The sequence below is a fragment of the Sphaerodactylus townsendi genome, linkage group LG04 (assembly GCF_021028975.2).
Source record: "Sphaerodactylus townsendi isolate TG3544 linkage group LG04, MPM_Stown_v2.3, whole genome shotgun sequence".
Taxonomy (NCBI): Eukaryota; Metazoa; Chordata; class Lepidosauria; order Squamata; family Sphaerodactylidae; genus Sphaerodactylus; species Sphaerodactylus townsendi.
This window is the reverse complement of record NC_059428.1, coordinates 83,464,447-83,492,179: the sequence shown is the minus strand read 5'-3', so window position 1 is coordinate 83,492,179 and position 27,733 is coordinate 83,464,447. Positions and strand designations below refer to the sequence as shown.

The 27,733-nt window shown below is 45.3% G+C and overlaps 1 protein-coding gene across 2 annotated transcripts in view; it reads left to right on the top strand.

Moving 5' to 3' along the window:
• Nucleotides 1-27,733, top strand: part of PPEF1 (protein phosphatase with EF-hand domain 1) — a 71,139-nt gene that overhangs the window by 31,145 nt on the left and 12,261 nt on the right. For both annotated transcript variants that reach the window (XM_048493820.1, XM_048493821.1), the window contains 7 exons: nt 5,276-5,322; nt 18,247-18,413; nt 18,987-19,023; nt 20,340-20,489; nt 21,187-21,468; nt 22,988-23,173; nt 24,169-24,311. In XM_048493820.1, the coding sequence (XP_048349777.1) occupies nt 5,276-5,322; nt 18,247-18,413; nt 18,987-19,023; nt 20,340-20,489; nt 21,187-21,468; nt 22,988-23,173; nt 24,169-24,311 (1,012 nt within the window). The remainder of the gene's footprint in view (nt 1-5,275; nt 5,323-18,246; nt 18,414-18,986; nt 19,024-20,339; nt 20,490-21,186; nt 21,469-22,987; nt 23,174-24,168; nt 24,312-27,733) is intronic.

Below are 27,733 nucleotides of genomic sequence, written 5' to 3'. Positions count from 1 at the left end.
AGGCCATTGCTTTCACATCCTACATGTGAACTCCCAAAGGCACCTGGTGGGCCACTGCGAGTAGCAGAGAGCTGGACTAGATGGACTCTGGTCTGATCCAGCTGGCTTGTTCTTATGTTCTTCTGTTTCTATTTATTACCCACCCTTTACTAGGTTACAATGAATATTAAATATTATGACAATAAAAACACAATAAGCCCATTCTAAAAACCCAGACATACTCTAAAATATCCCACATTCACACCATCTGCCCACAAAAAATGGAGGGGTATACAGACGTCTCACGGATATATGGGGGGGGGGGCTCCCAGTGTGGGATCAGCCAGATGTCAAGTTGAAAAGGACAATCTTCACCAGGTGCCAAAACTCCAAGAGGGAAGTATTGCGAACCTCTGGAGGGAGAGCATTCCACTGTGTAGGGGCCACCATGGAGAAAATGCCCTGGGCTCCCCTCACCCCCTTTATCTTTGATGGGGGCAGGACAGCCAGGCCTCTCAGTGCCCAGGCAGGAATATATGAGCAGATGTGCTTTCTCAGATATCCAAGATTGAAGCCATGTAGGATTTTAAAGGTTATCACCAGTTCTTTGAACTCTGCAAGCAGCTTGTCCATGTCCTCAGGTCACAACAATTGGAACTGATCCCATGCAACTTAACCAGACAGTTTCTGGAGAACACCTCAGGATCACTCAAAACCATGGTGTCCATCTCTATATGAATCTGAGTGACTTTGCCCTGAAAATGTTTTGCAAAATCATTAAAGCTGGCCTCTGATGGCAGAGCTGGTCTGCCTGAAGGCAGACAGCAATCCATTCACCACATGGAAGAGTTCAGCTGGACAGCTATATGTGGACACAATGGAGGTGGAGAAGTAAACCCTCTTTGCCACTTTCACCAGCATCTTGTAGGCTGAATAATGGGCTCTCACTAATGTCCTGTCAGATTCACAGTGAGCTTTCCTCCATCTGTGCTCAAGTTGTTGTCCTAACTGCTTCATAGTCCTAAGCTCCTCCGTATACCAGGGGCCATCCAGGCTCTACCAGTAGGCCAAGGATGCTTCAGAGCAATTGTGTCAATGGCCATGGTTATCTCACCATCAGGAGCACCAGTCATGTCAATCAGAAACTCCCTCAGAACCCTCAGACTTTTAAAAAGTATTCCATCTCCCTCCAAGGGTGGTCCATCTCAATTGCTCCCAAACCTCTGCAGTGGGCAGGTAGTACCAAATTTCATCAAGTGGTGAACAGACCACAACAATGGACAGATTTCAAAGCCTTCCATCAGTGGACCACCATCCCTTTGCTCTGTAGCAAACACCAGGTCAAGAGTGTGCCCTGCTTTATGTGTTGAGCCAGAAACACATTGAGACAGCCCCATCACTGTCATGGAAGTCATGAGGTCCTGTACCATTCCACACAAGGTGTCTTCAACATAGACCTTGACATCCCCCAGCGCAAGAAAGCTGGGGGCCTCCAACACCATCTCTGAGAGTACCTCGGTCAGCACAGACAGGAATGCTGCCAGGCAGCAAGATTAATGGTAAGCCAACAGTACCCCTGTCCTGGGTCCCTGGCCCAAGACAAGGAACACACTCTTGACACCTGGAATAGAAATGAAGGGGCATCTGGTGACGGCAATCGCCTGTCTATGGACTATGGCCACCTCCCCTCCCGACTCTTAGGTCTGGGTTGGTAGTGTACAAGATACCCTGAGGGGCACAGCTGGGTGAGCGCCGGTCCACCCAGCTCCTGCGCCCACGTCTCTGAGAAGATGTTACTTCTTGGCTTGGTTGAAAGTGTTTGGCTGCAAAATGTAATAATTATTATTGTGATATTCAGTACTATATTTCAAGTAAGGTGACTACATAGAAAACTGAATTAAATGACACAAAGAAGGACTTTTAAAGACTATAAACGCTTTTTATTCAGTACATTTTTCTGTCCTTGTTGATCAGTGTATACACACCCTCCTCCTAATGCTGTTCTCATTTGTGCAATTGAAAGAACATCCGAAAGGGATTTTAAGTGGTCCTTCAAACTGTAATAGCCAAAAACATGATTGATGATCGATGAAAGTGTAATTTTTACTGTTGTTGAAGCCAGAATTGTGATTAACTCAAAACAAGATATATTACAGTTCTGGCAAATCCTTTTAAACTCCGCTTTCCAAAGTGCTGAGTAATATTCATCTGAAATGTGTGGGGATCTCACTAAAACTCTATTGAATTAAAATATTAAAATAACACTTGATCTCTTCCCCATATTGTTCTTGAATCACTGAAAATGTTATCTAGATACAACCAAGTTTCAAACGAATTGGCACCTTTTCATCCAGGTTCCAACATCCTTACTGCAGCATGTTTCTAGTGAAGACTATCTAGGCCTGCCCCGGGGGCGGGGGGGGGGGGGGGGGCCTGCTGTCAGGGGTGCAATTATTAAGCTAGCAGCACCAAAATTTTCGGACTATCTTTAGAAGACCCTCCTGATTATACCATCCAGGTTTGGTGAAGTTTGGTTTAATGGGAGCCAAAGTTATGGACCCTCATCTCCTATTAGCTCCCATTGGAGTGTTTTTTCAAAAAGGTGCATATACAAGCAGGTTCAGGAAAATCCCTTGATAAGAGGGGGAGCTCCAGAAACAGGACTGATCTGTGTTCCGTGGTTCGGCAGTGGGGAAATCGCGAGGAAACCTGGATATTTTGGATGACTATCCCACGATTAATCGCCAGTGGGAAATCGCCCATAGATACCAGGAAAAAGCTTTGTGTTTACATTGTTCTTTCCCATCCACTACAAATGTATATAATGTGTCATCTTAACAATATGTAATCTTTCTGTTTAGTGGAATCAAGCCTGGCCATCTTCAGGCCTCACCAGAGAGTATACTATTTAAAGTTGTCTTTTAAAATACAGTGCCAAGCCTTTTTGTGTAGAATGAAGTTTATACCCTGAATTGAACTTTGTTTTCCAGTAATCCACTTTGAAATAGTATTATGTTACATTTCTCTGTGAATGTCAAATATATGCAAAATAAGTACAGTGAACTTTCACAACAGCAATAATTTGTAATAAAGAAACCATGAAGATGCTGAGGGTTTTTTTGCTTTTCGCTAGTTTCTCATTTTGCTTTGCTGTCTATCATTTGGTCCAAAGCTCTTACTTTATGAACAGCAAATTAGCATAGGGTGTTGCTGATATTCTACAAAGTCAGTCATATCATATCATATCCTATCCTATCATATCAATAACCTTTATTAGGCATAGAGAATAAAAAAATAGAGGTGATGCAGTGGGTAAATATTAAACAGGTCGTGTTCCCTTCTGTTTTCCTTGATTCCGTACAGCAATCACTTGCTGGAGAAATTTAGCAGTGTTTTTACAAAGTAAGGCAATAGCTAAGATGTTAAATAAGTGCCTTGACACAACTGGTTAGAGTGAGTGTGATCGTTGACACGACACAACTGACCCTTGACACAGCTGGTTAGAGTGAGTGTCAGATTACCCGGGTTTGAATCCCTGCTCTGCTATGAACGTTTGCTGGGCGATCTTAGGCCAGTCACACATTCTTACCCTACCTCATAAAGTGCTTGTTGTGATGTCAAAATGAAAGAGGGAAAAACTTTGTTATAAGCTGTTTTTGGTCTCTGCTGGGGAGAAAAGTGAGGTATGAGTATCTAATTAAATAAATGAAATTCTCTGTGGAAAAAAAAAACACAGGCACATGAGGATGACCTTGGGCCAGTCATTCCTTCTCAGCCTAACCTACTTGATGCATGAATAAAATGGAAAAGAGAAAACCTAAGTCACAATAAGCTCCTAGTTGGTAAAAACAGTGATACAGAGAGGAATGTCTGGGTAGCTTTTTCCTACTGGGAACATGCCTCCTGTGGTCCCAACTGATTTCCCAGCAATATAGATCAGTACCCCTGGATGACATGGCAACACTAAGAGGACAGATGTTATGATATGACATCTTCACTGTTCTCCCTTTCCAATCGCCAGCCTCACCAAGCACCACCCTTCAAATAATCAGTGGGTATAGTTCCAGAGTTGGCAACTCTAAACTCCTCCCGATTTAGTAATCTCAGAGGTGTCCCAGTTGGTTTGCAAGCTAGATATTCCTAAACAAGGAGTCTTTTGTAACCCATGCTACAAATTATCTGCTTGGGAGCGCCAATAAACCTGGCACATCTCCTCTTTCCTACTTTTTCTGTTCTCGCACTTTTTTGGCAACTGAAGTTTCTTCATCCATCCTGTTGCTCTTCTCCCCCTCCCCTCCCCTCCCCTCTCCCCTGTATTTAATGTCAGTGTGTGTGTGTGTGTGTGTGTGTGTGTGTGTGTGTGTGTGTGTGTGTGTGTGTGTGTGTGTGTGCGCGTGTGTACATCAACATGGAATGTGAAAAACTGCATCTGGCTTGTAGATGCTGTCAGCTTTTCTAACTACACACAGGACATGTCCTGTTCTCCCATACCAGATAGCAAGCTTAGGAAACTTCGTCACCCAACAATTGAAACTCAATAGCACTGCTCTGGAAGGATAGATATATTGCAAGCACTGATCTTTAACCCTGGCTGGGGAATCATAGTTTATTTGAGTTGCCTAACTGTCTTTCTGCCTGCTGGGACACCCAAAATATTCTACAGTCTGCAAAATGGATGAAAATGCAAGTAGCACACATTGGCCGATTACCCACCACTGCTCAGTGTGCAGTGGGACCGGAAACACGTTGGGGCAAGAAATCTTATCCTGACACGCTTCCTCTTTGTGGCACGCCAAGAGGGGATGTGCATTGGGCCAAAACATCTTGTCCCAACATGCTTCCTCTTGCCCCGCACGTGCTTCTCACTTTCTGCAGGGAAGGCGAGAACACTTTTGGAGCCATTTTTCGTGCCAGAGTAGCATGAGGGCGGGGAATACCCTGCAGTGGGTAATTGGCCGTTAATTTAATGTTTGTTATATGTGATTGTTATCCATTTTGCCAAAAACATTGCTAACCAAGGTGGCTGGCAGGATGTGGAAAAGGAAAGCAGCTGGTAACAGAAAATTGAAGTAATTGTTTCCTGTGGGCAGCTGTTTTACAGCAGAGGGTTATTAGCTGGGCACTTGCTTTTCCAGCTTAGTCAGTGGGTATTGTTCTAGCCACTGATGAGAAATTACCAGGAGAAGTAATTGTAGTTTCTGGAGCAGCTAACTTTCCAGCATTGCCCATTGAGAGGCTAGTTACTCCATGCTCCCTCCTAGACCTTACCTGATTGTGAATATTGTGTTCTTTCTAGGTGATTTGCATGGGAAACTGGATGATCTGTTGCTGATATTCTACAAAGTAAGTTAATTGTTAAGCTGTTAAGTAAGTGCCTTGACACAACTGGTTAGCAGTTGCCTATTGTTACTAGGTTGTAGTATCAATTTTTGGATTGTGGCCAGTCCCTAAGCTCAATTATAATTAAATGTGAATGGAAGGATGTAGCATAAAGGAAAGAGCAGGGAATTCATGATGCTTGAAATGTCTAAACAGAAGCTGAAAAATGGCTTGTTTTCTGTGGGGCAAAAAGTGAAGGGAAATTACAGGGCCTGCTAATCCTCTCTCAGGTATTCAGTGTCCTGCACTGTTTTGCTGCAGCTGTTTAGAAGTCGAACCTGTATGGTTTTTGTATTTCAGATGGTGAAGTATCTGTTCTAACAGATTGGAGTGAAAAAAAAACTTCAGTCACTATGTGTGTGTTCACCTGCATGTATGAGACTGGAGTTAGATTGTTGATGCAAAGGTTCGTCAGATGGGCCCACAAAATTAACTTCAAACACAAGAAAGCATTTAAGCCCTTACAAATGAGAGCATTTTTAGGTTTGGCTTTCTTGCCTTTTCCTATTCTGCGTCACACCTGCTGCAGGAATTGTTTCTTGTCATTTTCCCACTTATGTATTCTGCTTCTGCCCCCTGCCCCCTGCCCCCAACCTCTAATGTTGGTTGCAGTGCTTTTTGTAACAGAGTGTGCTGTCTCAAAGCTGACAGAGGCATGTCTGGTAAAGATGGCACTCAGAGCAAGGACTGTCCAAAGTTGAACGGCGCACCCTTCCCCCCCACCTACTTCACATGAAGTTCTGGGAGGTGCAGTTCAAGGCTAGGTTTGGCCAGCTCCAGCTTTAAACCGTGAACTCCAAAGCCTGCAGTTTAAAGCTGGACCACCTAAGTTAAGCCCAGTCTTGAGTAGCAGGCTCTGTCCTGGCCAAGCCCAGTTTAATGCTGCTGGCTCTGTGTCAGGATGGGTGCCTTGGGGGATGGGAGGCTGCTGGGATATTGCTGTGCTTTGCTGTTCTGTGCTGTTGCTTCTCACAGGTGTCTTATCTTGTTCAGTCTGTCTGTATCTTACTCGGCCTGCCAGTGTAACCTTGACAGCAAGTTACAGAGAATGTTTTGCTTTGGGTTTTCACATGTTGGGGGAGGGAATACACTGAAGTATATTGCCTGCTGTTTTGAGGGTGATCCTCAGAACAGATTTTTGCATTCTTTCTGCTTGTAGCAATAAAATCTTTTGAACTTTCTATTGTTTTATTGTCTCTGCAGAGGAGTTCTGACACTCTGCCTCCAAAGCCACCTGGACTTCAGAGGCAGAGTCACCAATATAAAGCTGGACTTGGCCAGGGCAGAACCTGCAGTCCAACTTTAAACAGCGTATTTAAGGCAGAGTCTGCGGTCTAAAGCTAGACCTAGCCAAGCCGAGCTTTGAACTGCACCCCCCTAACTACACATGGAGTTCAGGGACAGGGTCCACAGTTGAATGATGGACCCAGGAGGACCAGCCTTGAACTATGCCCCCAAACTCTATGTGGAGTTTAGGGCAGGGACACAGTTCATCAGAGGAGGGCAGGGCTTCTAGAATGGGGTTCTATGGGCTGCCTGGTGCCCCCCTCCAAGCAGAGCCCAAGGCATAAACCCTGGCTTGCCCCACCTTAGATACATATTTGGATACTGACTTCCAACAGCTATTGTCATCTCATTTAAAATATGTCTCAATTACTGGTGACTAACATGGAGAAAATTGGCAGCAGTTCCAGATTTAAATGAAGGCAGAAACTTTTTCTTCAGCAAATGCTAGCTTCTTTCCTTTTTGGTATAATTTACTTCCTTTTTGAGATAAGAGATATTTTCTAGTACTTATCCATATGCCTGGAAATGCATATAAACATGAGTTGTCTCCAGTGTTTATGCAAGACATTTGTTTAATCTCACTGGCCTATTCATGCTTTCTGTTCTTCTGAAAACTAAAACATTTCATTCATCCCAAAAGATAGTTTTATAATGAGTGCTGATCACGTTTCTTACAAACCTGTCTAACAAATCTTCCCCTTGAAAGTGTCCCTGTTGAGAAATATTTGAGGCTAGTGTAGAAATGGTTAGGTCTCTGTTGCTCTGAAAGTGCTCTTTCATGTAGTCATTTTGCCCAGATGCTACTGGCAGCACCCAAAGAAATGCATAGTGGCAATAAAGCAGGAGTCACCTTGGAGATGAACAGAAGTTACTCCAGCAGGAGCTTTCTCAAAGCTTGCTTCACCAGGGACATAAAGCGCACACCCATTAGTCTATTGCAGGGGTAGGGAACCTGCGGCTCTCCAGATGTTCAGGAACTACAATTCCCATCAGCCCCGGTCAGCATGGCCAATTGGCCATGCTGGCAGGGGCTGATGGGAATTGTAGTTCCTGAACATCTGGAGAGCCGCAGGTTCCCTACCCCTGGTCTATTGCATTTACACTGACAAATAGACAGAGGTGGGGGTTACAAAGAGAGGTGAGTTTAAAACAAGAACCTATGAAAAGTGTACATTAGTGGTAAAGTAGGTTCAACATCTGGGAAAGTGCAAGGTGAAACAAAGTGAGCAGATCCAGTTGGAAAGGAATGTTGCTGAATTAATTGCAAGGTGTGGACTATGCAAGAGGTTAGTCCATAAAGTGAGTGAAAAATCTAAAGCCCTTATTAAGACCTAGAAGGGCATAGGGTGTTGAACTCCTTGACAAATCTTAATTCAGTAATTTTTGTGGAGTTTCTCTGTAGGAAAACAGTTACTTTTAGATCAGCAACAAAATAATCTCGATTAAAATGTTCAGTCATTGGTGTCTATAGAGAGCCAGCAGGGTAGTCAGCAGGGTGGTCAACAATGTATCAACAATGTCCTTCGACTCTTTATTTTGGACAAGCAAGTCAGTCCCTATGAAACAGAACAAATAAATGCATTTCTGGCATTAAAACTGCAAAAGAAGAAGAAGAAGAGGAAGAAGAAGAAGACGATGACAATGAAGAATTGTGAACTGAGAGAACTGGTCTTTCCCTCCCCTCTGTCATGTGGCCATTTATGAGAGAAAAGCCCTGTCTGCAGTTTGTGGCAGGGAGGACGAGCAGTCCATTGAGCAGATCTTTCAAAAAGCTTGGTAGTTGAATCTCCACGGCAAGCCTGTGCATGCGCAGTCCTCTTGGGACTGCACAGAAGACCACTAAATGAATAACAGTTACAGTTAAGTGCAACGCTATTTTTCTTTGTAAGGAGGAGGTGAGATAAACATCAGGGGGTTCTCCTGGAGCTGGGTTTTTCCAGTCTAAACACTTGCTCAATCTTCTTGGAGTATGTATTGTTGAAGGCTTTCATGACCGGAATCACTAGGGTGTTGTGGGTTTTCTGGATTGTATGGCAAGTGACTGAGCCTGAGATGGTGTGATTGATGCTATTAAAGTCCTACATAGTGGGGGTGTTCATCTTTATTCCTGTTTCAGAGACTCATGAACCTAATGTCGCGCTGATTTGAAAATCTCTCAAAATGTCGCTCTGTGCCTTTGATTGGACCTCTGCTGTTCACAAGGACATAGTGTTTTAATCGGTCATATTTTGTTGCACATAGCCATAGGCTGTTACAATCCCTGACAACCATATAAAACTTGATACAAAGTTTTAAAAATTAAATACAGCTATAATTATACCCCAAAAACGTATTGCAATATCATGACAAAACATTAAAATCAAGCTAATCCAATTATATTACTACAGACATTGCATGTTTAAGACTTGCTTACTTTAAGCATATTTAGCCCTTATCTTTGTAGCAGCTAGCAGAACATGCAACATTGTAGTAACTATCAGATCCATATCAAATAGGAGTTTAACCAATTTTTCCATATCTGTTAGACTCCCATTGTCTAAGAACCATTTATTTTTAAAATTAACCCTTTGGTTGGTATATAATGGTCAGAAAAAAGGCAGTGCATTACATCCTCAGAGACATATTCTCCACAAATACAGTATTGCAATTATGCATGTATTTGTTGATAGGGACCAGCTAAGTAAGCTGTTGGCATGGTCTGGAAACCAGTTCTTAGTTTGGGAATAGCAGTATTTGTCAAATAAGTGTTTCAGATGTGATCTGTTTTATTATGCAAAACTATGGTGAAAACTTTGTCTGGAAAATGGTTAGTTTATCTTTTGCAGCATCACAATGGAACATCCAATCCCTAACCTCAAACCCAGGTATTGGAGGATCTAATTATCTATCCACTAATGAATACCAGTCTTTAATGTTGTTAAGGTGGGTTATCCAGATTGAATTATCCCAGGACATTCAGAAGCATTGGTTTGATACCTGGTTAAATGTACCAATGCTTTGTTTTTTCCAATATTTTATTAATGCATGTGACACTTTACTGTCGAGCTGCTGTTGATATGAATCTCTTCATGCACATAGATCTGAAGAGCCACACTTCACCAGGTTCTCTGAAGTAATACTGAGAACAGACTTTGCTTGGTCAAAATATATTTCAGTGACTAGAATGGGCCATTCTAGGCTTTAGTTTTGCAGCTCTTCCTGGCCATAGCTGGAGGATTGTTCTATTCAAGTTTAGTCATCCAAGTGCTGGGACATGAAGCCTCTTCACACTGCAGCTTACTGAAAAAAAGCTCATCTCTCATTCTACTACCTCCAAAACACATATAGGCAGTTAGGAATTAAGGCAGACAAAGGGTGTATATGTGGATGTGGTTAGAGCTTTTTCCTTCCCTGTTCCCTTATAATTCGCATTGCCTCTTTTCAGGGTGGAGTGCTTTTTAAAAAACATTCTGTAATAGTGTTAATGTGCCCTCAGGATAAGTCATGTGGTTCTCCTAAATTACTAATGTGGATTTGTCTGGGCATCTAATTGTTTTACAATTCACCGCTGACAATTGATATTGTAGCTAGGTTTGCTGTTTACTTTGATTTGGCTGGGGGTAGGTGGGGGGAGGGAGAAGCAACAGAAAGGTTTTAGGTGAAAACTGTAGATAACTTGCTATATAGCATTTGCCCATTAATGCTTTTAAATAACTGCTCTTAAGCATAGTACCTTACCTTACTGAAAAGAGAGGGTTTTACAGTACTTCCATTCACTGCGCTAATAATTGTTAAATTATGCAATTTCCTAACATTATTCCTCCTCTGAAAAAGGGCCCATAATATTTCAAATTGCTAGTTGCTAAATTTGTCTGTGTAAATTGATGCTATGCATATAGACATCCTGGAGTGGAATTAAAAAGCAAATGGACCAAGAGAAGTTAATTAAGCACAGACCCGGAAGGCACTTTAATAAGGCAGCTGCCCAGCAGCCGTGCTTTCTATTGTGCAAACCATTGGAAAGCTGTCCTTGTCTCTCATTTCCTGTGTGTGCCGGGCTGCTGTAGCTTTCTTTTCTTTTTTTAATTCTCTGCCTCTGCAACACGTGTCATCATCTAAAGCCACTGAAATGTTCAAGGAAAGCAACTGGGACAGCAATGGCCATACAGCATTGTAAATATGGATGGAATTTGGGTGTTCACAATGTAAATATAATTGTCAAACTCCATTCGAAACTAGAGTTCAAACCAACCAAACAGAAAAACCTTTTCCAGGCCGAATGCACATAATTTGGTCTGAGAAACTATGAATTCCAGGTTGTGATTGGCAGCACATCTAATCTATTGTGCACTGTGGATTTCTGTAAGGAATTCCATAGAAGCAGAAATAAAAGGCTTTTTGGATGTAAAAGTCCGTTTATTAAGACATCTTAGAAAAGCCTTCACTGCATTAACGTAGTGGCAGGAATGCACACTTCCCGCCAGAAAGCTAACAGGTTAGGTAACACCATTCACCCCATCATCCCCCTCCTGCTTCCTCTATGGGAACGGAGTCTCTCATCTCCGCGCAAGAAAGATAAAGTCTCCGGCCGATGAAGCTGGCCCATCGCCTCGGCTGTGGAATGCACTCATAGGTTACTTCACCATCAACACTATTGAATCCTTTACACTCTGCCTCCCTTAAAGAAGACCCCTCCCCCCCAGGTTTATGCGGAAAGGCGCGGTGGAAAGCAGAAATAAGGGTGGGGGCGTCAATATTTTCGGAATAAACCCATTGATTATACCCAGAGGAATATCCCACCCTTGGCAGACCAAATATTGCAAGCGCTATGACATTAAAGCGAGAGTCCAGGATAGCGTCAATTTCAGAGTGCTTTTGTGACCATCAATACCAGTCGGGGCCTCTCCGGTATCGTACCAGGCATCGGGAAGCGGGAGCCTCCTTGAGCAAGCTGGAATGGAAGACAGGATGAATGTTACTAAGAGAGTTAGGCAAAATCTAAGCTGGCAGTGACATCATTAATCAATTTTAGTAATCTGAAAAGGTCCACCTAATCTTTTGCCAAGTTTGAAAATTTTATGCACGCCTCTAAGATTTTTTAGTAGACAAATAAATTCCAAGAGCCCACACGCAGAGGGAAATCCGAGCCGGTGGTTTATCCGCCAGTGTTTTGGGATTCCTTAGTTTGTTGTGGGCGGTCTGGACCGCTTTTCCATCCCTCGCCTAGGGATGAAATCCATTGTTGAAACTCTGGAGGGTCCAAAGCAGCCGGTAGTTGTGGCAACGGGCGGGAAGGAGCTACTCAGACACAATTTCAAAGGGTTTCTTTTGTACCGCTAAGGAACCGCAGATATTATAGGGCTGCATTCGCGAACGGAAATAAGCTCAAGATTCAATTCGTCTTGGTGGTAGTTGGTGCAAAATTAACGTAAATATCGTTCTAGGGTTCTGTTCGCTCTCTCCGGGCTCGGCCATTACCTTTGAACGCGGTAGGGGGCGGCGACGGGTCAGGGCGGCCCTTCTAACAACCCCAAAAACGCCTTCCAGAACTTTGAAATGAATTTAGTCATGCGGTCGGAGACCACCTTAACGTATGAACGACGGTAAAACATGCTGGAATGAAACAGTCGTGCCAACTTAGGAGCGGAGGGGATGTGGAAGCACATGGAATAAAATGGGCTTGTTTTAGAAAATAAGTCCACCACCACCCACAAAACCGTCGCCATGACTTTCGGGCAACTGGTAATAAAATCCATGGAGATGTGACTTCCCAAGCGGGCGGGAGGCCACCGGGAGAGGTTTCAACAGTCCATGCTGGGCTTTCCCGGGATGTGTTTTGGCTTCTGCACAAACCGAGCAGCCCTTAATGTATGCCTCAATGTCCTTGCGCATTGCGCGCCACCAGAACTGTCGGGCGGCCAAATGCAGAGTTTTCAGAAAGCCAAAATGTCCAGCCTGTAGCGGGCATCGTGGGCAAGCTTCAAGAACCTGCTTGCGGAGGGGGGGAGGCACGTACCAACATTCCCCCCTCCGCCAAACTCCATTCTCCAAACGCAATTGGGAGTCACCTCCTCCGCTGGAGGCTCGAAAGCAGCCCCGCCCCCTCGAAGTTCCCCGCAGGAAAGGAGACACGAGACTGGGAATGGGGGGTGAAGGAGGAGTGGACGTTTGAGATCGGGTGACAGCCAGCCCCAACTGGGAGGGGGAAAGAACAGTGCGTGGAATGTCTCGTATAGCAGCTCCACCCCCCTCGGTAGGGCGCCAGAGCTGGCGTCAGCCAGTTTATTGGTCTTTCCGGGGAAAAAATGGACTGTAAAAGAGAAACGAGAAAAGAAATCGGCCCAACGAAGTTGTTTTAGCGGACATCTTGAGTGGAAAGAGCTGCCAGGTTCTTGTGATCCGACCAAACCTGAAAGGGGTGTTTAGCCCCTCCAGCCAGTAGTAAGCCAAGTGGAGAGTGCTACTTTAATGGCCGCAGTCTCTTTATCCTCTACAGTCCAGTTGAGTTCAGCACCAGAGAATTTCTTAGACAAATAAGCACACGGAACCAGCCTACCATCTTTATTTTTTCTGCAACAGATGCCACGCCAAGTGCTTTTTCCGAGGCATCCACGTGAACCACAAACGGTAGATCTTGGTCAGGGTTCTTTAGAATAAGTTCGTTTGTAAACGCAGACTTTAAGATTTGAAAGGCTGTTTGACACTCCTCGGACCAGGAAAGGGGCCCCGGGCTTGGCGGACAGTGGATTTTTACCCTTAGTGCGTAAGAGGTCTGTGAGAGGGAGAGTCAGTTCAGTTCGAATTGGGGTATAAAGTCACGATAGAAATTAGCAAAACCAAGAAAAGATTGGAGCTCTTTGCGGTTGGTGGGGAGCAGGCCATTGGAGGACTGCGTCAATCTTAGCAGGATCCATATTCAAGCCCTCGGTGAGATCCGGTAACCCAAATAGTCAATGGAGGTCTGGTGAAAACAGCATTTGGAGAGTTTGGCAAAGAGAGAATTGTCGAAAGCAAGCGTTTCAATACCTCTCGAACCAATGTTTCATGCTCTTCTATGGTTTGTGAGTAAATCAAAACGTCATCTAAGTATACCACAACTCCCTTGTACAATAAATCATGGAGAACTTCGTTGATAAGGGCCATAAAAGCCCCGGGGGCCCCACTTAACCCGAATGGCATTATCAAGTATTCAAACTGTCCAAACTCCGTGTTAAACGCAGTCAAGTGTTCATAGCCTTCAGCAATTCTGACCCTGTAGTAAGCTTCTCTTAAGTCCAATTTAGTAAAATGCGCCCTTTGCCGAGTGCATCTAAAAGGTCCTTGATCAAAGGCAAAGGATATTTATTGGACAGAGAGACCGCATTGAGACCTCGGGATAGTCTGTGCAAAGCCGCGAAGACCCATCTTTCTTTTTACAAACAAACGGAGCAGCGTGTGTGTGTTTACAGTCCGCCGTATGAACCCGCGTAAGCTTGGGGTTCTTATCCAAGAAGGCACGGAGTTCCTTCTCCTCATTGGGACTCATGCGGTAGATTCTACCTTTAAGCAGTTGCGCCCTCTGGTTGTATAACGATTTTGCAGTCAGTGTCTCTGTGGGGTGGCAACTGATCGCATTCCTGCTCTGAAAAACTCTGGCTAAATCATGATACGCAGGTGGGATGCCAATAGAATCGGGAGCACCGCTGAAGAAGCCAGGGAGGTGTCAGGAGAAGTTGGGTTTTCCACTCAATTCATGTGTTCACCGCAGGGAGGGTCAGTGAATTCTAAGATCCGTTCTTTCCAAATGAACTTTGGTTCATGTAACAATAACCATGGCATGCCCAAAACTATGGAGTGTTTGGCCACTGGCGCCAAAATAAAACTAATTTTCTCCCAATGGTCGGCACAACGGAGGAGAACCGGCTGTGTTTTGAACTGGGCCGGTCCTTCGTTCGAGCTGCCCGTCCATTTGGGTGAATGGTATGGGCTTAGCCAGGGGAATTTGGTCCAGACTCTAACTCCTCTGCCACCTGTCGCATTAAACAGTGGGAGCAGCCAGAATCCACAAGGGCCGAGGCTATAATGCGAGTGTGTTTAGCTGGGCTCGCCTGAAACGCTTGGCCAGTAATGGGAGCGCTGCCTTCACTCACCGCCAGGAGTCGGGCCCATGTCCATGGGGCTGAAGAAAGGCAAACAGCCGCTTCCCCCTCGTCTGGGTTGCCTTCGATGACCGCTTTTAGACGAGCCCGTCGGAGGCGGCCCCGATTCATGCGTGGCATGGCTTGGCAGATGGAGATGCGGCGTAGCTGAGCGGTTGGTTTTGTTTCTTCGGACAGTTGGCGGCTAGATGACCTGGCCCTCGCAGTAAAGACACAATCCCAGTCGGGCGATGGCGTTCAGAGGTGGTTTCGTTAGGGGCGGCTAGGCTTGGCTTGCGGGCGCAGTGGTGGGTTTTGGGCGTGGGCGGCCTCCGGCACGAGCGTATTCCAAACGAGACGCCACCTGGGACCCCACCTGGATCCAATCTGAAATAGTACGAGGAACCCGAATTAAAAACACCGTTTCACGCAGCTTGCAGTCCACAGCATCCGAGAAGTATTCGCATTTCATGCGTTCAGGCCACCAGGAGGAAGTCGAGCAGTCACGACGAAATTCACGGGCAAATTTCTGCAAACGGGCGGTTGCCTTGCTGGATAGTTTTGATGGTGCGGATAGCTTCATTCTCGGCGCCTGGATCTTGGAAGCCAGCTCTTAAGGCTTGGAGGAATCACGGGCACCGTGCGAGAGTCTTCATCTTGCAAATCCAAAAGAGTCACCGAACCAATCGGCTGCTGCCCCATCCAGGACTGAGCCGATGTCCTGTATTTTTTCGCGCTCAGAGCGGTATAAATCATCATAGTCTTCCAAGTGGGCATTGAGTTGCAAAATGAAGTAGGGAAGTTTGGAAGCGGTCCCATCAAAGCGGGCTGGTATCGGGGGCTGATAGTAGCCCCGTTCCACGGCTCTTGGCGCCTGCTGGTGGTTTCGCGCCCGGGTTGAGCAGGTTGGGCAGGCAGCTGTTGTACGGGGGGGTCTGCTCGGAATCGGAAGCGCTGGCGGTGCCGCTGGCGTTTGGGTGGCAGGACCCAGGTACGTTGGCCCTGGCGCCAGCGTGATCACTAACAGCATAGACTCCACCCTGGCGCTTCCTCGTCTGCTGCCTCCTCAGTGCCCTCTCTCCAACGCAGCCAGCTCCCTCTCGCGGGTCAATGCATCCTGAATTAGCATGCAGAGCAGCTTCGTTCCAATTTAGCCAGTTCGTCCCGGTTAAAAGCTGCCGTGAGTTCGCTTTGCGTGCGCAGGACCTGAACGCTTTGGGGTTGCCGTTGTAGATCCAGTCTGGAGTGGTCCAGGTCTTTATCATGGACTGACAGATTCTGAGCATATTGTCGTTGGAGCGCATCTTTGGCACGGTCCAACCGAGCTGGACTTCTTTGCGTTGCCGTTCCCAGGTCCCTCTGCAGGTTTTAGGCTCTTGCTGCAACTGTGCCGTTCCTCCTCCCATAGCTGGCGTTCGGTCCATGCTTCTTGGGCATCTCGCAGTCGCCCACTTCCTCATCCCAGGTCTCCTTCGATGGGAGAGGGACAGATCCGGCTGGGAGTGCAGGCTTTCTTCGGACTCTTCGTCGTCTGGAAGCGAGACATCGGAGACACCGTAACCGGTGGCTCCCCGGGGCACCTCAGGTGCGGTCGCTGGCCCGGGATCAGGGGGGTCCGATTGGAAGACAGTACGGATACCCCTCCCAATCCCAGGTTTAGTCCCAGTATCCTTCGGACGGGCCCCAGTGCTGTGCCACGGTGGTTCTTTGGGAGCATCACCAAAATACGAGTCCAGGAATCGTTCAATGGATTCCTGGGTTGCCGCATGAAAGGTGGTCAGGCCCGTCTCCTCCATGACAGGTTGCATCTGAGGTTTGTAATCCCTGCAGCGGGCAGAGATCCGATCCACAGGCGCTCGATCCATAGACAGGCGCCCAAGCGGCTCATGGAAGTCCCCATGGTCGTCGTCACATCGCTTGTTCCAACGGAGTAAAGGAAGGCTTCGTTGCTGAAATCACGAGGACGGGAAAGAGCCCCCAGCGACGCCCGTTCTACTCCCAGCTCCACAAGATCCAGAAGGGAAAGGTCGGAGCCCTCTTTGGGGGCTACCGCACCTTCCGCAGTAACATTCAACCTCTCCATGTCAAGACACCAGAGGTCCACTGTACTAGGAATATATTGAATTGGATTCCTGCCACAATGTAAGGAATTCCATAGAAGCAGAAATAAAAGGCTTTTTGGATGTAAAAGTCCGTTTATTAAGACATCTTAGAACTCCGCATTACCGCGTAGTGGCAGGAATGACACTTCCCGCCAGAAGCACAGGTTATAACACCATTCACCCCATCCCCCCTCCTGCTTCCCATGGGAACGGAGTCTTCATCTCCCGCGCAAAGATAAAGTCTCCGCCGATGAAGCTGGCCCATCGCCCGGGCTGTGGAATGCACTCAAGGTTACTTCACCATCAACACTATTGAATCCTTTACAATTTCAGAATGGCTTAACTGTGGTTGCCAGGCAGCTTTTGAAATAAACTCTGCCATCAGATTCCTTCAAACTATTACAGTCCACACTTAACAATAGTGGCCATGGGAAAAAATGTTTTTTTTTCTTTCTCAGAGCATCTCTGTGATTGAAAGGAGAACAATGGTGGTTTACCTTACAGTGTGTTGCCAAGACAAACATAACTTGCGACATTGAACACTTTTCAAATTAGAAACTGCTGTGGAGGCTTGTAAGCATGGAGCTTAATGGCAGCTCTTAGACATGCAGCTGATCTACCTACTAATGTAAAGCAGCTAGGCCAGTGGTGGGATTCAAATAATTTAACAACTGGTTGTTTACAAGCACCCTTTTAACAACCGGTTCTGTCGAAGTATTGCAAACCTTCTGAATCCCACCACTGAGTTTGGCTATACGCTGTCTCTCAGAAAGATAAAAGTGCAGTTGTTAGTGGTGTGGAGGTAGTGCATGCTTCTGCAGTAGAACATAATCTCGGACTGTGAGCAGGTGAGCAAGCAGTGAGTTGGTAGCAGGGAGGTGGGCAGGCCCAGTTTGGTATTTGGACTGGGGAAGGGTGGGGGGAGGGAACGGGGAGGCTATTGTCAAGCCTGGCAGGAGAGCAGCATTTGCTGCCAATATATGGTTGGCCTGGCCCAGCTTGGTCTTTGAGTCTGGGGGATACTAAGCACTAGAACTCAATGGGAGCAGACTATGAGGAAGGAGGTCCAGGAAGTGGCGGCAGATTAATTGAAAAATTTCATAAGATCTTTTGGTGAGACAGTGTATAGGACAGTGGTGGCGAACCTTTGGCACTCCAGATGTTATGGACTACAATTCCCATCAGCCCCTGCCAGCATGGCCAATTGGCAGGGGCTGATGGGAATTGTAGTCCATAACATCTGGAGTGCCAAAGGTTCGCCACCACGGGTATAGGAGATCCTTTTAGATATCCTGCTGCTGGAGGCAGGGAGCACACAGGACCACAGAGAGTGCCATCTTGACTATTTGACTCAATATTGTAAGTTATACATTCCAATTTGTTGTATTTGTTTTGTTCTTTAGAATGGCCTTCCTTCAGAAGAAAATCCCTACATTTTCAATGGTGACTTTGTTGACCGAGGGAAAAATTCTGTAGAAATATTTATCATCCTGTTTGCATTTCTTGTTGTCTATCCCAATCATTTTCATTTGAACAGAGGAAACCATGAAGACCACATGATGAATCTTAGGTATCTACATTTTTATATCCTTTGTTTTGCTAGTCTGACCTTCCTAGACTCTAGAATTTAAAAGGCACATCTGCTCCCCAATATCTTGCAACAATATTCGTAAATAAATATATAAAGCCACATTTTCCCAACATGAAAGACAAATTATTTTTTGCTTTGTTCTTTAGATGTTTGTCTGTTGGTGTTTTTTAAGTCTTGGCAAATTGGAGGCTGCAAGACATAAATTTAAGAAATGTAATGGGAGTATTTGCCCTGGCCTTTGAACCAGTAATAATATGATCTCCCTCTGGCAAACTGAATAGGATTAACATCAATAGTATGTCAGAATCCAATGATTGTCTGGCCTTTCAATTGGAATTTGGAGACCATCCAAGGATTCCCCTACCCTGACCATGCTGCCCCAGCACAGCCTCTGCAAGGTGCTATGTAAACCATGCTGGGGTGGCACGATTGAGTCCACGGGAGCAACCCTTCTCCACTCCATCATGGCCTCCTCAGCCCTTCCTCACTGAGGAAAGATCTAGCTAAATGCTTATGGGTTCATCATGGCCCTTTTATTCTCACTCATTTCAGATATGGTTTCACAAAAGAAGTTATGACCAAGTACCGGGTAAGGATTTGTTGTTGCTTCTTTGTCCTCTTTTTGGAGAATGGTTCCTTGAGTAATTTCTGTATCTGACAAAACAGGCATTGATTCTGAAAAGCTCGTGCCCCCCCCTCCCACCGTGGTGGGATTCAGCAGGTTCGCACTACTTTGGCTTGTAAACAACCAGTTGTTAAATTATTTGAATCCCACCATTGGAACTAGTTGTTAATTATTTTAATCTCACGACTACCCCCTCCCCCCCAAGCTTGTTGGTGTCTAAGGTGCCACTGGACTGAAATCTAGCTGTTGAACCATTTCAAGTTTTAGAATCTTAAGAACAGACGCTCATTCCAGAGGTAATTTCTCCTTACTTGCGTTACAACATTGGGTGCAGGAAAGTGGCCAAAATCTGATCACAAACATGTATTGCTGTAATGTGAGTGGTCAGACATAATCCGGAAAGGAATCTGGCAGGACACAGGCAGACTGGTCATTAGACGGTTATAATGCCATAGAAGTCTCTTCCCCTCACCCTTTCTTTGGGGAGACAGTGCTGGGGATCTTTTCCAGGGCTGCATTTTTCTTCACTCCACTTTAAAAACATGTCAGCCATTTCCCATTTGCTTTATAAATTACATCAGTTTGAGTTATATGGACTATCAGAAGGGGAACAGCTCCAGGGAATCCACACGCAGCATTCTCTGATTTTTTTTCAATGATATTCTCTCCCACTGATCCTCATAAGCTCTGTTCCTCATACCCCCAGCTCTGTTCCCATATGGTGCTATGTAAATTATTCATATTGAATACTTTCCATAAAACAAAATAGGGAGGCATTTGTCTGCAGTATTAGCACTCTTTCTATTTGTTGACAATATGTTTCTAACAGTGCAATCCTAAGAGCACTTTCCTGGGACCAGTGTGGTGTAGTGATTAAGAGCAGCAGGACTGTAATCCAGAGACCCAGGTTCGATTCCCCACTTCTCCACCTGAAGCCTGCTGAGTGGTCTTACCCATAACTGGATTTGCTTTAATTCAGGATGAACACATGATTGTGTAGTTAATCATTCACATTTCTTTAGCTGGTTTTACTGTGATCTTACCTAGCAATACTTTCTTCGGTAAAAGTTCCTTTCCATGTTCAAAAGTATTATAAATGTCACTTTCAAGACCCCCTGAATTTTTTCTATTATATTTATGAGTAGTATTTCAAAGCAGTGAACTAGTGAAGTTCATATCTAGCTGTTGCAAAGGCTTCAGATGTTTTCAGGACTGGCATCTAATGTTATTCGTTTAATACAGATTAGTACAATTTAACATTTTCATTTTTCATTTGATAGTCCCATGGCAAAAAAATTTTGCGGCTTCTTCAAGATGTTTTCAGCTGGCTTCCACTTGCAACTATAGTTGACAGTAAAATTCTTATCGTACATGGTGGGATCTCAGACACCACTGATTTGAATTTTCTGAACTTGTTTCAGAGAAACAAGGTAAGAGAACACATTCATAAGGCACTCTTGATACTTATTTTTAATTCTGTGGGGTCAGTTCATCTCAGTATGGCATGTACCTTAGCCCTTTTGAAATCAGTAAGGACAAACTATTGTGGCATTTTGCAGATTAGAAGGAGCAAGCATAACTTGCAAAGGATAACGTGTTAAAATTTTGGATTCCTAATTCTTCTGAGCTTTGAGCACACACATTTTGGTTTGCGCCCTAAACATTTAAGATTATCCAGGATCGTCTGATTAGTTTTTGTGCAAATTTCTATTGTTACCAAAACTTTAGTGAGAGTCAGGGTGGTGTAGTGGTTAAGAGCGGTAGACTCTAATGTGAAGAATTGTTTGATTCCTTGATCCTACATATGAAGCCTGATGGGTGACCTTGGGCTCGTCACAGTTCTTTCAGAACTCTCTCAGCCTGCCTACCTCACAAGGTGTCTCTTGTGGGGAGAGGAATGGAAGGAGTTTATAAGCTGCTTTGAGACTCCTTGCAGGAGAGGAAGGTGGGGGCATAAATCTAAACTCCTACTCCTCTTCTTCTACTACTACTTTTATAGACTTGGTAGAACTATTGCTCAAAGAGTGATGAAGGCACTCTATGTAGCTGAGTTCCATTATATAGATGTGTCAGTCTACACCAGTACATGTGTTCTGATTATGGTGTTCATGAATATTGTTTTTGTAGCTGAAAACTCTGATGAAGTCAAAAACAGAGAAAAATCGTGAACCAGAGGGACCTAGTGTGATAGAAGACTGTAACACCCTCAAAGAAGTCAAGAAATGCCTTTCTAGGCAGGACATCACAAAGTCTTCCTCAGCATCTAGTGAGAGAAAACAAAGCTCCAAAGATGTGACTGATGCCAAGCAGCATGTTGACCTTTCTGGCAGAACTAGTTCTGTGGAAGTGCAAGATCTTCGGTCCAGTGTTAGCACATCTCCAGAGTCAACAACTGAAGAATGGAAGCAAGTATGCTGAACCCATGTTGTTGTTTTTGTGTGTGTGTGGGCGGGGGGGGGGGGGGGTTCTTAAAATAGGTACAGGATGTTAAAAGTAAATGTGCCATTTTGTAAAAAGAAAATGTCAAAGTTAAATCGGTGTAGTAATTCAAATATGTTAATTAATTATTGCGGAAATATTCCAGGAAGTTGGTTAGTTTAAGCCACTATGCCTTCTCCTTTTCTCCTTTCCTGTTCTTTTCTCCAGTTCTTGTTCAGTCCACTGCCTATTCTGCTTTTTATTCTTCAGGTACTCTGGTTTTAGGCTCCCTGACCCATAGTTCTGTTTTTCCCAGAACCTCTTTCCAGACCTCAGTCTGATCCCTAAAACCTAGGTCCTTAGGACCTCTGCAAAGTTTCTTTTTTAAAAAATCCCAGCCAAACATGCCACTTGTCCATCTGTGAGAGAAGCTGGACTGCAAATGTTCTGAAAGCATTGCTCACTGAGCAGACATTCTGTACATCATACCTGCTCAGCTGATCAATGGTTTTTTTCTGCACAGCAAAAAATTAAACATCTTGCAGATGTTATAAAAAGAGCTGTTTTCACTTTTTTGTCTGCATAGTGCGGAAAATAAAGCATTGCCAGTGAAAAAGGTTCTTTTTCTCGCTATGTTCTGCTGCTTCGTAGATCTACTGGCCATCTGCTGGAGGTTTCCCACAGACTGTTTCTGTGCTTGCATTGCAGCCACTCACCATTTCATCATTTAAAGTACATGAATAAACTTAGCTTTGCCTGGTAATTCCAAGAACATGTCATTTCCCCCCATTTTTTTTGTTTTCAGTGTGTCTTTGAAGCTACGAAAACCTGATATGAGAATCGCAGCCTTCTCATATCGTGTCTTCGTAGCTTCAAAGACACCTCATTGAAAACAAAAAAACCCCAAAATTGGAAAAACAGCAACATGTTCTTGAAATTACCAGAAAAATTAAGTATATTAGTGTACTGCAAATGCTGAAATGGTTGGTATTTGCAACACAAACAAAAGTAACTTCCATGGGAAACCTTGAGCAAATGGTGGATGGCATGGAGGATCATTGCAACTGCAGAATATGGCAGGTCTGAGCGGCGAAGAAAATGAAAGTGAGAGCTTTGAAATTCGGTGGAAGAAATGGGGTGTTTCTTAAGCTCTACACAGCAAGCAGGAAATGTCTTGAAACCTTCTGGGGGGGGGGATCACTAGTTTAGTGTTTTCAGAATACAGTGGGTTGAGTTGAAATAAAACATCCTGAAGACATCTTGGGAAGAAAACTGGGCAGAGTCCTTTTCCCAAATGCTTCTTTTTACATCTTCAAGATGTTTTATTTGTGCTGTGCAGGAAAAGCCAGTATCAGATACTTCACTGCCACAATACAATATAATATTGATGATTTTGACCTCAAGTTAAGGCTGGCTTTTTTAGGTGGTGATCAGTATTTCTTTCAAATTCTAGTTGTATGTTTGTTATACGATTAGTGGATAGTCACTAGCACTCATTTGCTATTAAAAGGTGGTAGATATTCTCTGGAGTGATCCTAAACACCAAAATGGCTGCACACCAAACAAAAATCGAGGAGGAGGTTGCTACTTTGGACCAGATGTTACTACCAGGTTGCTCAAACGATATAATTTGAAGATGCTCATCAGGTCACATGAATGCAAACAAGAAGGCTATGAGATCAGCCATAATGGAAAGGTAAACCACAAGTTTACAATATATATTTCACAATGGCTTTTGCAATGTGAAAAAAGAATATTCTGGAGTGACGTGGGAGCATGCATCAAATGCCTTATGGGCAGACCCTACCCATGTGGGATTGCTCACATGCAAGATCCCATGCTAATCCCTGACATTCTAGTTAAAGGCTGTCAGGCAACTTGTAATGGCTGAGATCCTAAATAGTTGCTGCCAGTCTGACTAGATAATACTGAATTAAATTGAGGAATGGTCTGATACAGAATATGGCAGCTGATTTGGTAGATGGTGGTCAGCATGTTGGAGTCAGTCTGTGGAGATCTGTGTCTGAATGCCTACTCAGTCATGAAGGTCTCTCAGCCTAACCCACTTCACAAGGCTACTGTTGTGAGAATAAAATGGGGTTGTGGAGAATCATGTATGGAGTGTGCAAGATAAAAATGTCACTGACTTCCTCATTTGGGAAAAGAGGGCTTTATTGCTCCACTCTAACTTATCCTGTCTTCCTCAACGAAAAACTGACCCAGGGAATAGCGGAGACAGCCTCATACATTCAGCTACAGCAGAGAAGAGTGACAGAGAAGGGGAAGGATGATTACAGTGAGCACTGTGTTTGCAGCTAGCTTTATCAGTCTGCCACTGTCCAAAATAGCCTGGCCACAGCTTTAGCTGTCAGTCCCCATGCCTTCTTTTCTTCTCCCTCTCCCACCCCCCCACCCCCGCCTTTCTTTTCCTCACAATAAGTAACAGCACATGCAGCAAATATTCTGATGGCTCCCTCTTTTGCTGGCATGTCCTATCTTCACTTCTCTGTCCTGCTTCGTTTTTCACAAGCTAACCGAGAAAAATCCTTGGAGGCATAATGTGGTTTACCATTGTGGTCAGGGCTGCAGCCTTTGTTAGGCTTCTACATTTAGTTTGGATAGTTTTACAGCTCAACTGGCTGGATCCAGTATGAAACATTCATTGTTGTTTTCGTTTCCTGTTAAAATCAGGTTATCACAATTTTTTCTGCCTCTAACTACTATGAGGAAGGAAGTAACCGTGGGGCTTACATCAAACTGAATCCAGATCTAATCCCCCGTTTTTTTCAATATCAAGTCAACCAAGGTACACGAAAAAAGACTATTCGTCAGAGGTAAGGTAAAGAAGGCAAGTACATTAGTTAACACGCTTTGTTATAAATCTGTCTTGGGTATAATTTTAATGATAAAATGGGGAGGGTAGGCTGATGGAACTGGGAGGCAGCTGTATGGTATGATCAGCTTGACGGGAAGTAAGTGAGGCTGGATAGGCATGACTTGGTGCTGCCATGGGCAAAATGGACATCTCCCACTTACATAAAGGATTTGCCTGTAAAAAGACCTGCATGGCTGAAGAACAAGGCTCAGTGGGCACTGTGGGGCCAATGGAGAAGACAAATGGAAATGTTGTCACGATTCAAACAGTGACATTAGCATTCACTCTAATCCCTTATCCACTTTTCCCATTTCTCCTAAGAGAAATGGGAGGGTGGGCTCAAGGGAGAGAAGTATTGGTCTGTCACCAATATGCGGATGACACCCAGCTCATTCTGTTGATGGGGGGGGGGGGGCGGCCTCTGCCCCTGCAGCTCTACAGCACTGTTTGGAGTCGGTTGTTGGTTGGTTGAGGCAGAGTAGGTTAAAACTTAATCCAACGAAGATGGAGGTCCTTTGGCTGGGCCAGGGGGAGAGACCAGGGGAATTTCGGCCGCCTGTTTGGAGGGGGTTGAGCTGGCCCCGGTATCCTTGGCCTGCAGCCTGGGGGTCCACCTGGACTCTTCATTATCAATGGAGAGCCAGGTGGCCCATGTTACCCGGGTTGCGTTTTTTCACCTCTGCCAGGCCCGGCGGCTGGCTCCCTATCTCTCCCAGTCCAACTTGGCCACTGTGATCCATGCAACAGTCACCTCGAGGTTGGATTACTGTAACTCGCTCTATGCGGGCCTTCCCTTGCGACTGATCCAGAAGCTGAAGCTGGTCTAGAATGCGGCAGCCCGGCTTTTGACAGGTGGTGGTTATTCAGATCACATCACCCCTGTGCTGCGCTGCCTGCACTGGCTTCCAGTGGAGTTCCGGATCTTTTTCAAGGTGCTGGTACTGACCTTCAAGGCCTTACACGGTATGGGACCCTCATACCTATGGGACCGCATTACCCCTTATGTCCCACATAGGCCGCTGTGTTGGGTGGCAGCAGAGCTGCTGAAGACCCCTGGCCCTGCGACGATGCGGCTGGTCTCGACCCGGGCCAGGACTTTTACGGCCCCGGCCCCTGCCTGGTGGAATGCTCTACCTCCAGCTGTCCGGGCCCTGCGGGACCTTGGTGAGTTTCTCAGGGCCTGTAAGACTGAGCTATTCCACCGGGCCTTCAGGGGGGCTGGCTGCGGTTTTATCACCCCCCATTGAGGCTGCTGCCTTCCACCTGGTCGGGCCCTGATCTCCATCTTGGGTCCTACCTATCCCCTCCCTCCGCTGGCCTTTAGATTGGGCGCTTTGTTGTTTTTAACTTGTATGTAAATTTGCAATCGCTATTTAAGCTTTTAAATTTTTAAGTTTTTAATGAATTAAGCTGCATTCTTGCATTTGAAATGTTCTGTTGATTTGCTGTTTTAAAGTGCAGCCGTTTTGTGAGCCGCCTCAAGCCCTTCGGAGGTGAGGCGGCTTATAAATCTCATAATAGATAGATAGATAGATAGATAGATAGATAGATAGATAGATAGATAGATAGATAGATAGATAGATAGATAGATAGATAGATAGATAGATAGATAGATAGATAGATAGATAGATAGATAGATAGATAGATAGATAGATAGATAGATAGATAGATAGATAGATAGATAGATAGATAATCTGGGGGTGCTGTGGTCAGCAAAGCCGTATGTTACTCATGCATAAGAAATGTTGGTACTGTGAACAAGTCTCCATTGGAGTAATGCTAGAATGTATTTATTTAAGCATTTATATGCTGCTTTTCTCCCCAGCAGAGACCCAAAGTGGCTTACAAGACAAAAATAAACATGTAAATAAACAAAGCAAGGAAAAACATCTCTATATAGCACAGTTTCACACAGAACTCTCCCTCCTCCCCAATGTGCTTCCAGGATTATATCCACTGTGTTATAGGAGGTATTGTTGTATACGGTGTTTGCAGTTGCTTGGAAACCAACATTTATTAAGCTGATTTCTTGCTTGTAGTCATGTCCCTTATAAATGGAGATAGTGACTGGAAATATTTCTCCCATGCCTCTGGAGGATACCTTTTAGCTAGTAGACATGCCAGAGATATGGTGCCCCTTGCAGTTTTAACTGGGGCAGATTTCACATGGGCCACTATATGATGCCGGTGGAGCCCTGGGGCCGTTTGCATGCTGAGGTGTGAGCGGCCCCAGAGTGGTTCCGGCCCACAGAGGCGCCTCCTCATGGAGGCCCCTCCATTTTGTTTCCCCACACTTACCTTCTTTCCCTGCAGAGCTCCGCAAGGAGAGAAGGTAAGTGTGGGGGGAAATGGAGGCACCATGGCGCCTCCAATCCTTTGTTGTTTGCACGGTGCCGGCAGGGAAACGCTGTTTCCCAAAAGCCTGGCTCACTGAGCGAGGGAGGAAAACAGCATTTGCTGTGTTCATTTGTACATCATTGAAACACCTAGTTAAAATTCACTGGTGAATAAAACAACTTCAGACCATGGTCTGAAATCCTGGTTAAAGGGTGACCAGTGTTTGGATTATTACATTAGCTGTAATGAGTTTAACTAAATCATGGATTTTGTGTGATGTCTGAAGTCAGCCACTAGCTGTCTGGTAAGCTGATGGAGGATAAGTGGTTGTGATAGTTGTTACATTGGAGTCTGTTCGCTCTTAAGTACTCTGCTTGTATATTTGTAAATAGACAGATATGACAAGACAATAGTAGGCCTAGACCACTGGTGGCGAACCTATGGCACATGTGCCAGAGATGGCACTCAGAGTCCTCTCTGTGGGCACGAGCGCACAGAATTCGTCATGTCGGGGGCAGAAAATCACTCCCCCTGCACGCACACACACAACTAGGCTGTCCTGGGCTGCTGGGCACGATGTGCGTGCACCGCGGTGAACAGGGAGGACTCGGCTGGTGGGCCTGATGCCTGTGCTCTGGGTGGCTGCTGCCCAAGGGGGGGGGGCAGAGGCAGAGGAGGCGGAGATGCTAGAAAGGTGCAGAGTGGTGCGTGCAGGACTTGCTGGATGCTAGAGCAGGCTGGCCCCTGTGCGAGCAGGAGTGGTGAAGGCAGAGGGGTGGGGCAGAGGTGCTGGAGCAACACAGGACAGAGCGGCGGGTGCATGCAGGACCTGCTGGAGGCTGGAGCAGGCTGGCTGCTGCTGCTCGAGGGGTTAAACAAACAAAATATGTGCCTTTCCAAACACCAGGGAAACGCTCGGACCTAAGTTTTTTGCCGATCGCCTGGGCAGATCAAGCCTAGGATGGAGAAATCGAGATGCATTTAGGATTTTTTTTAAAGCACACCAAGGTCTTTGCTAGAACTGCTTTTATTTTTCTGTTACTG